Source organism: Priapulus caudatus, unplaced genomic scaffold (assembly GCF_000485595.1).
Source record: "Priapulus caudatus unplaced genomic scaffold, Priapulus_caudatus-5.0.1 Scaffold139, whole genome shotgun sequence".
NCBI classification, from domain to species: Eukaryota; Metazoa; Priapulida; class Priapulimorpha; order Priapulimorphida; family Priapulidae; genus Priapulus; species Priapulus caudatus.
Window position 1 is genome coordinate 200,460 of NW_014577200.1, and position 10,964 is coordinate 211,423.

Below are 10,964 nucleotides of genomic sequence, written 5' to 3' on the forward strand. Positions count from 1 at the left end.
TGTGGCACGTGCAGGCATGCAACACACACGCGCACGCACACACGTGCACACAACCACACCACACACACACACACCACACACACATTGCAAGATTTACCTTGTCTCTCGACGTAAGAAACCTGGGATCATCGCTAAAAGCATCATTCGTCAATTGACTAAACCTTGTGCAATTTTTTTTGTTTCCACTAACGAGCTGAACAAAATTGGACATGGTAGGCCGGCTTTTTTTAATCAAATTTTTTAAAATATTTTATTCTAACAATACTTGTTTTATACTTATAACAGTCCATATGACTTCAAAGTCAAATCAATGCATTAACCGATCGATATCACGTTGGGATTTTTTAATTAAAAAAAAATTTTTTTAATACAATATTTTTTGGCCAATCACAATAAAAAGTTAGACACCCCCGGTTTAAAATGCGCATACATGCATGCACACACACGTGCACGTGCACGCGCATGCACACACACGCGCACGCACACACGTGCACACACACACACACACACACACACACACACACACACACACACACATTGCAAGATTTTACCTTGTCTCTCGACGTAAGAAACCTGGGATCATCGCTAAAAGCATCACTCGCCAATTGACTAAACCTTGTGAATAGGTCAAGTAGCTGTTCTACATATTTCTCCGAATCCTATAAAGCAAAGAAATACCACTGTTGTAACGAATGTGAAGTTGCAAGATATATCATTGGCAATTGAATCTCGTATTCTCACAACTGATAATAAAGTAACCCCAGTTCGAAATAGTTAAACAAGTGCCGCGGAGCGACAGCGCTCATCTAACGTCTACTGCGGTGACCTCTGTGGTTGGACGTGGTGAGATTCTAGTAAACCCTGTTATGTCCCAAATGTGTTCACATACACGCCTAAACAGTGGAATGCACAAGGGATGGTATCAGGAACCTTCTCAAAGGAATGTTCGTTGGGATCGTTATGAAAGTTGCCACGAGATGGCGGCGTACGTTTAAGTTGTCTTCAGATAATAGGATGGAAGCTCTCATCGTACGTAGTAGCAACAACTATTTGCAAAACAGAGTAGGTAAGCACTCATCCATTTTACCTACGCAAAGCCTACAGGCTGCAAATTGCAATAGAGAGCTGCCACCTGTAAACCAATTAACGCAGGCAAAAACTACACAGTACATATCACCAACACATGCACTGGCAGTAGCCACTGCAGTGGCATACGTTACATGTAATCATACTGACAGTACAGAATGCCATAAGAAATTATACGATTTAAGGAGCATAAACCTTCTTCAAGCAAATTTAGCCTTTGAAATTTCAGTGTGACATTGTAGCCTCAGTACATCCCAGGCATGTATAGATTCTACTAGGCAACCCAGCAGTCCAATTCTTTCTAACACAGTAACAGTTAACAAATCCATGTTTAAATCCCTCCTCTTGAGGGGTCAAAGGTTATCAGACACTTACATGCTTCGCACGTCAGTGGAAGCACATTTCATGGTCCTTTCAATAAAGCCATAAAAATGCTAGGTCAACCGCTGAAACAAAAAAGTTTTCCAATCGCTCGTCACACCATGTCCTCAGAAATGTCTAAACATCTGCCCTGTGCCATTGACCTTGTGACCTCCAATTTCGCACATGATGGCTTTCTACCATTGAGTGATGCTACACCGACTATCACAGCCTAGGGTCGAGCCGTTGTTAATTTGTGCCGCAATTCTTGCATTTCCGTCCCTATACCTTAAGTTAAGGAGTGAATGTTCCCCCTTCTTTTTACACCTCTTGACCTTTGAGAGCTTTTGAGCGCTGCAGTGCGTTGCGACGATCCAACTCGTTTTCGGGATTACCCCCCACGTCCCGAATATCTTGACCGTACGTCGAGCGGTTAAGATTTGTGCGCCAACTGTTGACGCGGACGGACGCTCGGACGGACGACGACGGACGATCATGCGGGATTCTACAAGCTGCATCTGACTATGTGCAGATGAGCTTAAAAAAAGCAAGCAATCACGTCATTGTCACATTTGCTTTTAGTCCAGTAAGTTAAGTGGCATTGCCTTTATGGCCTAAACAAAATTTTTGTTTTGTTTTCCACTAACGAGGCTGAAACAAGAATTGGACATGGTAGGCCGGCTTTTTTTTTAATCAAATTTTTTTAAATATTTTATTCTTAGACAATACTTGTTATACTTATAACAGTCCATATGACTTTCAAAGTCAATCAATGCATTAACGATCGATATCAGCGTTGGGCGATTTTGTAATTAAAAAAAAATTTTTTTTAATAGCAAGTATTTTTTGGCCAATCACAATAAAAAGTTTAAGACACCCCGGTAAAGGAGGACGGTCGGTGCCCGTTAGCAGGAAACAAACGTGCTTTTTTAAGGCCTAATGCAAATGTCATTTTCACATACTGAGGTTATCGAATTTGCTTGCCGGAAGTCATATCAGCCAGTCCCTGGCTGACTAATGTGTTCTTTCGAGGTCTTCCAGCATAGGTGTCGCGACATCCCATCTGGTACCCTAATCCATTAGCTAAAACATTAAGCTGTAATCCTGAAATAACATGGGGAAAAAGTTTAAAGGTCGGCCATGCTTAATTGCAAGTGTATGAACAAACGACTATGACACTGTTATTAGGAGGTGTCGCTATTTTCTGTTGCATTAAGCTTGATATGGCCCTAGTCCATGTTAGTGAAGAAAAACTTGTCATCCGATTAAGAGAATCGCAGTAAACATATTTTCACTTGTAGCGTAATACAAGAATCGCATGTGAAATACCGCACGTTTGCTTACCAACTTACTGGTAAAACTATATGGCAGTTAACTCTGTATACAATGTTGTAAACATACTTTTCTGAAAATAATCTTTGGTTTTTAGCCAGTACAATGTCACTTATCCCTGTCAGTTTCATTCCCTTTAATCATCTCTGGGGCACCACTCTGCTTAGGATTGGCGCTCTTTGGAATTCTGGTCACAAGTACGTTGACACTGGAACACCTGTTCAACTGTAAGATGGAAGACACAAATATACGAATAACACAAGGTATGCACCTAATGTGATGCAAATAATGTGTCCAAATATCTCTTAAGTCTTATGCTAATGTTGTGGGTTAAACAGTGGGATCACGATTGCTTTGTCCTTACGCGACAGATAGTAAGACTTGTCTAAATTTTTAGTGTTTGCTAAGATTACCTTGGATATGTTTCCCTTATCATAGGTTGAACATGCTTAAATAATAAAACAAGTTAAAATAAAGCAGTAATTACGCCAGCAAACAGACGTTACACTCCGTGCGTGTTTCCAAATATTTTCATATGCCCTGCCTGCTCTTCCTCCTTCAGGTGCCAAGTCTATAAAAATACAATGATTTGTCTATAGATGGCCACCGCCATCATAACAAATGTTGCACAATCGAGCGATTGACAAAACTATCAAACCATATACGACAGTGGAAGGCATGGTAAGTCTCTGACAAAGCATACACTGTTTCTTGGCAGGCAGCATACAGTGAAAGATTCTAGATTCTGATAATGTTTCCAGCAACGAACCTTTTGGCACAGAAACGTGACTACGTAAAAGGTATGATAAATAAAAGTACGCAAGCCGCATCGCCATGTAGTCTGAACTCCCAATCGCCCCTGTTTGAATTTCATCCTGGGGAGAACCCTGCACAGTGCCTCGCAATACCGCAAATTTAGGCCGTTGATAAGCCAGTCATTTATTTGCACTACTGTTACATTGCAGTTGGATAGATAGTTTCAGGCAGCATTTAAATTTACTTCTATAATAACAACCAATAGCAAGAACAAGTTGCAGGCCACACCTTCATTTGAATGTTATTATGAAATATTGTTTTTCTTAGGATGATGTTGATATGTACATGAAGCAGCCTGAGAATGAGACGGCAGATATTGCACTTCAAAAGTTGGATGAACAACACAAGAAATACAAGTTTATGGAGGTTAATCTAATGCAGAAAAAGAAGAGGTATATACATATGTTAAATATGTTACAGTGTATGCTTCTGTTATGCCAATTCTGTGAAAGTATATTGAAACTGTGAAGCGTAAGACATTTATGGGTGCAGTGGCTAAATTATATTTTTCTCCTACAGGTTGAAGCAGCAAGTACCCGACATAAAACAAACTCTAGATATCTTGCGGCATGTCAAGAAGAAAAAGGTAATTTTTGACGTGGGTTATAGTGAGAGTTTGAGCGAATGATCCCTTTATTACTGGTCAAGACAATCTCCACAAAAGTAGACAACAAATATGTATTTGTGGAAAGAACACGTATTTGTGTGAGTATATTCCATTTCATTCTATCGTTTCCTCAAGGAATCAGAAGAGTCGCTTAGTACAAGATTTCTACTTGCCGACCAGCTCTACTGTCAAGCAGATGTCCCACCTACAGATAGAGTATGCTTGTGGCTAGGAGTAAGTGTATGATAGCACATATTATGTATGTAGTATAGCAAACCTGTTTGTGGTATGGCCAATCACTTATACTAAGTAAGTATAAGAGTTGAAAAGAGCACTGGTTAGTTCATTTGAAAATATACAAACATTCTTTTAAATGCAGAAACGTCCCGATTATCACCAAGCTAGTGAGTTGCAAATGCATGCTATCAAGAGCAGATAAAGAAGGAGAGCGTACAAGGGTAAAATGCTGAAACCATGCTGCAGTATTAGTCGAATTAATAAACTTTTCCCGTTTTATTATCGTTTTCGGATTACCCCCCCACGTCCCGAATATCTTGACCGTACGTCGAGCGGTTAAGATTTGTGCCCAACTGTTGACGGACGGACGCTCGGACGGACGGACGGACGGACGATCATGCGATTCTACAAGCTGCATCTGACTATGTCAGATGAGCTAAAAAAGCAAGCATCACGTCATTCACATTTGCTTTTAGTCCATAAAGTTAATGTGCATTGCTTTATGGCCTAACAAAAATTTTTGTTTTGTTTCCACTAACGAGCTGAACAAAATTGGACATGGTAGGCCGGCTTTTTTTAATCAAATTTTTTTAAATATTTTATTCTAACAATACTTGTTTTATACTTATAACAGTCCATATGACTTCAAAGTCAAATCAATGCATTAACCGATCGATATCACGTTGGGATTTTGTAATTAAAAAAAAAAATTTTTAATACAATATTTTTTGGCCAATCACAATAAAAAGTTTAGACACCCCGGTTTAAAATGGAGTCGGTCGGGTTAGCGGAAACAAACGTCTTTTTTTAAGGCCTAATGCAAATGTCATTTTCACATACTGAGGTTATGAATTCTGCTGCGGAGTTCATATCAGCCAGTCCCTGGCTGACAATGTGTTCTTCGAGGTCCTTCAGCATGGGTGCGATCCCATCTGGTACCCTATCCATTAGCTTAAACATTAGCTGTAATCCTGAAATAACATGGGAAAAAGTTAAAGGTTCGGCCATGCTAATTGCAAGTGTATGACAACCTATGACACTGTTATTGGAGGTGTCGCTATATTTCTGTTGCATTAGCTTGATATGGCCTTAGTCATGTTAGTGAGAAAAACCTTGTCATCCGATTAAGAGAATCCAGTAAACATATTTTCAACTTGTACGTAATACAGAATCGATGTGAAATACCACGTTCTTACCACTTATGTAAACTATTGGAGTTAACCTGTATACATGTTTAAACATACTTTCTGAAAAAATCTTTGGTTTTTAGCCAGTAAATGTCACTTACTGTCAGTTTCATTCCCTTTAATCATCTCTGCACACTCTGCTAGGATCTGCTCTTTGAATTCTGTCACAAGTACGTTGACACAACACTCTGTCAACTGTAATGAAGACACAAATATACGATAACACAAGTATGCACCTAATGTGATGGCAAATATGTGTCCAAATATCTCTAAGTCTTATGCTAATGTTGTGGTTTAAACAGTGGATCGACGATTGCTTTGTCTTACCGACATTAGTAAACTTTCTAATATTTTTAGTTTTGCTAAATTACCTTGGTATGTTTCCCTTATCATGGTTAACATGCTAATAATAAAACAAGTAAAATTAACAGTATTACCGCAGCAACAGACGTACATCCCGGTCGTGTTTCCAAATATTTCATTGCCCTCTGCTCTTCCTCCTTCAGTGCCAAGTCTATATAAAATACAATGACTTTGTCTATAGATGGCACCGCCATCATAACAAAGTTGACAATCGAGCGATGACAACATCAACCAATACGACATGGAAGTATGTAAGTCTGACAAGATACACTGTTTCTGGCAGGCACATACAGTGAAAGATTCTAGATTCTGATAATGTTCAGCAACGAACCTTTTGCACAGAACGTGACTACGTAAGGTATGATAAATAAAGTACCAGCCCATCGCATGTAGTTCTGAACTCCATTAGCTTGAAGGTATAAAGGTGCCTTAGCCTTATAGAATGCCTCTGTTGCATCCATATACGATTTCTCAAAGTTCTCCTTGTAAATTTTTAGCTTATCTTCTGGGTCTGAACAAAGATTCACTGGAAGAACAAATACTTTTTAAGTTAGTTTATTGTTAGGCTTGAAATGTGTTTAGCAACTCATCTAATTCAGGCATTAAAATATTAGTACAAATTTAAATGTAAAAATCAACTAAAAAGAGTACATTGTAATATGGAGTTATAATCTTTAATAATTACAACATATGTAATCACAACAAATTTAATCAAAAAATTGCTCTCCGCTTTCAAGTTGTACGTTTTGATACTTTGCTTGGGAGAAACATTACAGGAATGTTAGTGTGGAAACTTTCAATTTAGAAAAATTCTGTATGCTACAATTTTACCATTATAATGAGCACCAGTACGAATCTGTGTGTCGGCATGAACAGGCATAGTTCGTCAGCACACTTACCGTAAGATTCTCTCACCCCTATAACAAGCTGGCTGTCAAAGGCCTCCCCGTTCCTTTCAGCATGCACTAATTTCATTGCACTATCTTGCAATCTTTGCTTGATTGCAGAGAAGATACTCTCATTCCAACTGTCAAGCATAAGCTGCAAGCATGTGTGTAAGAACATCATATGATTTTTAAGATATCACGACTTCATGTGAAAATAGAGTAATACACTTGTGTTGCTCTTCTACATGAGAATATTTGCAGTTTCTTGCATTCATGGTAACCTTGAACATCATTCTAAAACAATCACTCAATCTACAAATAGATACACGCACACATATATTATCTTCATATATTTTGACGTTTGAAAGATATACACTTGCATTACGATCACCGAGTCTGACCTTTCTAACTATGCTTTCGTCGTTTTGATTTTTCTTCGATTGTGAACTGGGAGATGCCTTGTTGGTGAGTGTTGTCTCCAGTTGGCCAAAGGGCAATGGTAGATATGTGCACTGAGTGAAGAATTTCTTCCACTCAGCGATGTAAGCCTTCAGGAGCGCAGAATCTTCTTGGTGATCGAGCACTCTCTGTGTGCGTCGAGAAAACAAGACACCAATCCGAAATGACATATCAGAATTGATGTTTAAAACACTCTACTATGATATGATGTGTGACAGCAACATCAAAACAAGTATAAAGTGATTTTTCAAGTCAGTTACAAGCAAGTGCTTAATGTGCAATAGAATGTAGATGGATTTTGTGTAGACTAATTGGTCTACTAATTGGGATTCTGCTATTATATAACGTAGATGGAAATGTGTCATTTTCGCCCATATTGATTATTTAAAACTACGTAGATTATCTGCAACGTTACTCGGCCATATTTAAGCAAATATTTCTTCCATTTATTCGTCCTCTCAGCTTATGAATAGTGAGTGATGAGTAATACCTTCTGAGCTTGTTCTATGAAGTCTAGTATATCCGTACGTAGTGCTTCGTGAACTCTTGGAGGTCCATTTCGGTCGTCCCACAAACAAACCAAGTGGACATTCCTTATAAGGGTAAAATAATAAATCAAATAAATTTGCATTTAATCATGTTTAGGTAACCATGCTTCATCATACAGAAAACGTTAGCTTACCAGGTTGAATATACCAGAGTATAGTAAGATATGGCAGGAAAGCAAGCTTCTCCACATACACAGGTACTGCTCCCAGAATATGAAGAAAATGGATGGTAATAGGTTATCCTTACCTACCAATTATTTTAAATGGACCTGACACCATTTACGCATTACACATTTCCTCTGTATGCAGTGCTGTTTTCCACATCCCAAATCAGTGCATCACATGAGATTCAGCACACTGAGAGCTCAATGTCATAGAGATTAACAGGTCCACCTTTCACATCGAAGCTTGTGAGTTTAAATGTTTAAACCTCACCCAGGGGAGTGAATTTTCTCAAGGTGTAAAAATCATGCTAACCACATTTGGGACTGTGAATTACTTGCAACTCGGACGACCATGTAGAATATCGGACCCGTTCCCAGTAATAGGAATGACGAATAACCACCGAGGATATAAAACACTCTGGCAGTGACCACCCTCAGTGTCTGTAAAATGATCGACCTGGTGTGCTGCTCTAGGGCTAACTAGTGAATGAGATCTTCACCTCATCTGGTTAGCTGCACACAGATACACAGTACTTCTCATTCCCTGTATTGAACACAGAGAAGTCTAGAAACAACAACACTACATGCACGTCAACTTGATACTTACATAAACAACTCTTGCCATTCTGATCTGCTCACAGAGTCTTGTCTCAACAGCTTTAACACACATGGTCTCATCTTTGGCCATTTTTCCTCGAACTGCCATTCGTCCTTTTTCTACAAAATTTAATTATCGTTACACAAGGTAATAATATCTGGGTATATTCGCACGATATTTTCTTGCAAATCTCAGCAAAATGCAGAATGACATATTGCTGACGCGTTCACATTTGTGTGTGCACGACTGTTCGCGTGACACAGCTTGGTTACGAACACAGACAGTATGTATTTATAACAAGTGAACACTGCCCTTCAAATAGAAACAAAGATGGAGTAAAATGGTTGAATATTTGTGTTGTATTCGTGTGAAATCAAGCGAGCGTCAAGCAAATTTTGGCAGCACACTTTCCTACCTGCCAGGCCTCGAATTAAGTGACGAGAGGGGCAAGGCAATTTTCTGGGGGCATGTGAGAAATTGCCTTGAATTTTCTCTAAAATGGATGGGCACCGAGGCAATTTTAAAATGCATCAAGGCAACTCTCACAATTTGAGAAGGGCACCAAGGCACTTTTGTAAAATAAAGGAAAACTCATAACAAATTAATACATCAACCTCTGCTAATGGAAGTACAGTAACAGGGTTCAACGTTAACTTTTTATTTCACTAGACCATCGGGCTAGTAACTGAGGAAAACCACTAGCCCTGACCTAACTTTCACTAGACCATCGGGCTAGTAACTGAGGAAAACCACTAGCCCTGACCTAACTTTCACTAGCCCAGACCCAGACCATTATTATGAAAAACTTTGTGCCATCGTATGAATTCTACTAAAATTTCTCTAAATCTACTGCACTTAGCAAGCTACACACCATACACATCACAGCTGGCCATTCTTGCGCGAGCGTCGTTTTCTGCGCTTTAAATCGCGTGCGGGCCGAGTCCACGTGCAGCATTTAAATATTCGTGTTCTACCACGTGCATACACAGGCGCACGATTTATCGATCGTCTACTGGCAGCGGTTGGCAGCAAGCCACGTTTACGGTTATTGTTTTTGTCGAAGGGTAGACTGGAATCCGGCCTCCCGCTTTGCTAGACAATGTACACGCTCTGCGACAAACAGTGCGGTCGCGAACCAGTCTAGCCAGAGGCACCGACGGCAATTACAGAAAAGGGCAAGGCAGGTGACTGCCGTCGGTCGGGTTGGATTTTCAGGGGCAGTACGGCGATTGATAGGGGCACCGACGGCAATTGCCGTCGGTGTCGTCGGTTAATTCGAGCCCTGCTACCTGCTATATATTTATGTGTCAGTGTGCAGCGGTTGAAGAGTAGGTGAAAGAGAGTATAGAAACATTAAGACTTTGGTAGTAAATAGATTTCGTATTTATTTAGCATTATAATATTCGCAGTGGCTGGAAGTACATTAGCCATCGGTCATTGTAGCCCCTTTTTGGCGTTAGGGTTAGGGTTAGGGTTAGGTTTATGGTTAGGGTTAGAATTAGGATTAGGGTTAGGGTTAGGTTTATGGTTAGGGATAGGTTTAGGGTTCTAGCTCATCTAAACTCTCAAATCGTGAATTTATTTCCCCAAGGCGTTATTTCGAAATCTGGCGCCATCGCCGCCATCTTTGTCTCGTTAAGTATGAAAGCGAATGGACTCCCGTACCCGTAGCCTCGAGACATTAAGATACAGCTACCGTACCCGTAGCCACTGCCTATAATATTATATTTTATTGAAATGCTCAAAGTGCCTGTACCAAGCAAAACAAACATTCAACATAAAACTAAAAGGTATCTCCACACAACGTCACAAGCACACCCGAGTATGTAGACACCATGCTGAATTAGACCCTCCTAAAAAAGAAAAAAAGCTTAGGGGCCTACCTACCTACCCAAACTTTTCAGCCTGGGTCGGGTGAGGGCAAACAAAGATTTTTTTAATTGTGGCCTGAGGTTATGGGATGAGAGCGACGGTGCCTGTGTAGCATATTAAAGGAACAGTAGCCTCTAGGTTCTAGGCTTATTTTTAGCTAATTTAGGTTATAATTGCGCTACATAAAAAGCTTCATGGTTCAATCACCATTAGAAATATTTAAAAAAAATGTTTTAAAACAAACGACTACAGTTTGATTACAACGACGGTGGCGCCACTCAAAGCGCACGATCTAAGAAGTTGCGCAAAAGCACTTTCCAGCGAAGGGCTACAGACCGAGGGTATTTCTTATTTATTCATTTAAAAGCAAAAGGATTGTAATATCTTATAAACGACATATAGTTTCAGTTATAATATGGATAAATTTGCCCTAAAATGAATATCGTTC

At 39.7% G+C, this 10,964-nt stretch overlaps 2 protein-coding genes across 3 annotated transcripts in view; one reads left to right on the forward strand and one right to left on the reverse strand.

Moving 5' to 3' along the window:
* LOC106806061 (cullin-5-like) overlaps positions 1-10,964 on the reverse strand; it is a 37,832-nt gene that overhangs the window by 15,222 nt on the left and 11,646 nt on the right. For both annotated transcript variants that reach the window (XM_014807902.1, XM_014807900.1), the window contains exons 2-10: positions 8,654-8,763; positions 7,825-7,927; positions 7,277-7,462; positions 6,888-7,029; positions 6,365-6,514; positions 6,063-6,139; positions 5,727-5,820; positions 5,279-5,409; positions 552-659 (exon numbers count right to left, since the gene is read on the reverse strand). In XM_014807902.1, the coding sequence (XP_014663388.1) occupies positions 552-659; positions 5,279-5,409; positions 5,727-5,820; positions 6,063-6,139; positions 6,365-6,514; positions 6,888-7,029; positions 7,277-7,462; positions 7,825-7,927; positions 8,654-8,724 (1,062 nt within the window). In that variant the 5' untranslated portion in view covers positions 8,725-8,763. The remainder of the gene's footprint in view (positions 1-551; positions 660-5,278; positions 5,410-5,726; positions 5,821-6,062; positions 6,140-6,364; positions 6,515-6,887; positions 7,030-7,276; positions 7,463-7,824; positions 7,928-8,653; positions 8,764-10,964) is intronic.
* Positions 3,862-10,964, forward strand: part of LOC106806062 (prefoldin subunit 3-like) — a gene marked incomplete at its 5' end in the record, with an annotated part of 29,699 nt that continues 22,596 nt past the window's right edge. The window contains 3 exon segments of the mRNA XM_014807903.1: positions 3,862-3,986; positions 4,114-4,180; positions 4,337-4,435. Of these exon segments, the coding sequence (XP_014663389.1) occupies positions 3,862-3,986; positions 4,114-4,180; positions 4,337-4,435 (291 nt within the window).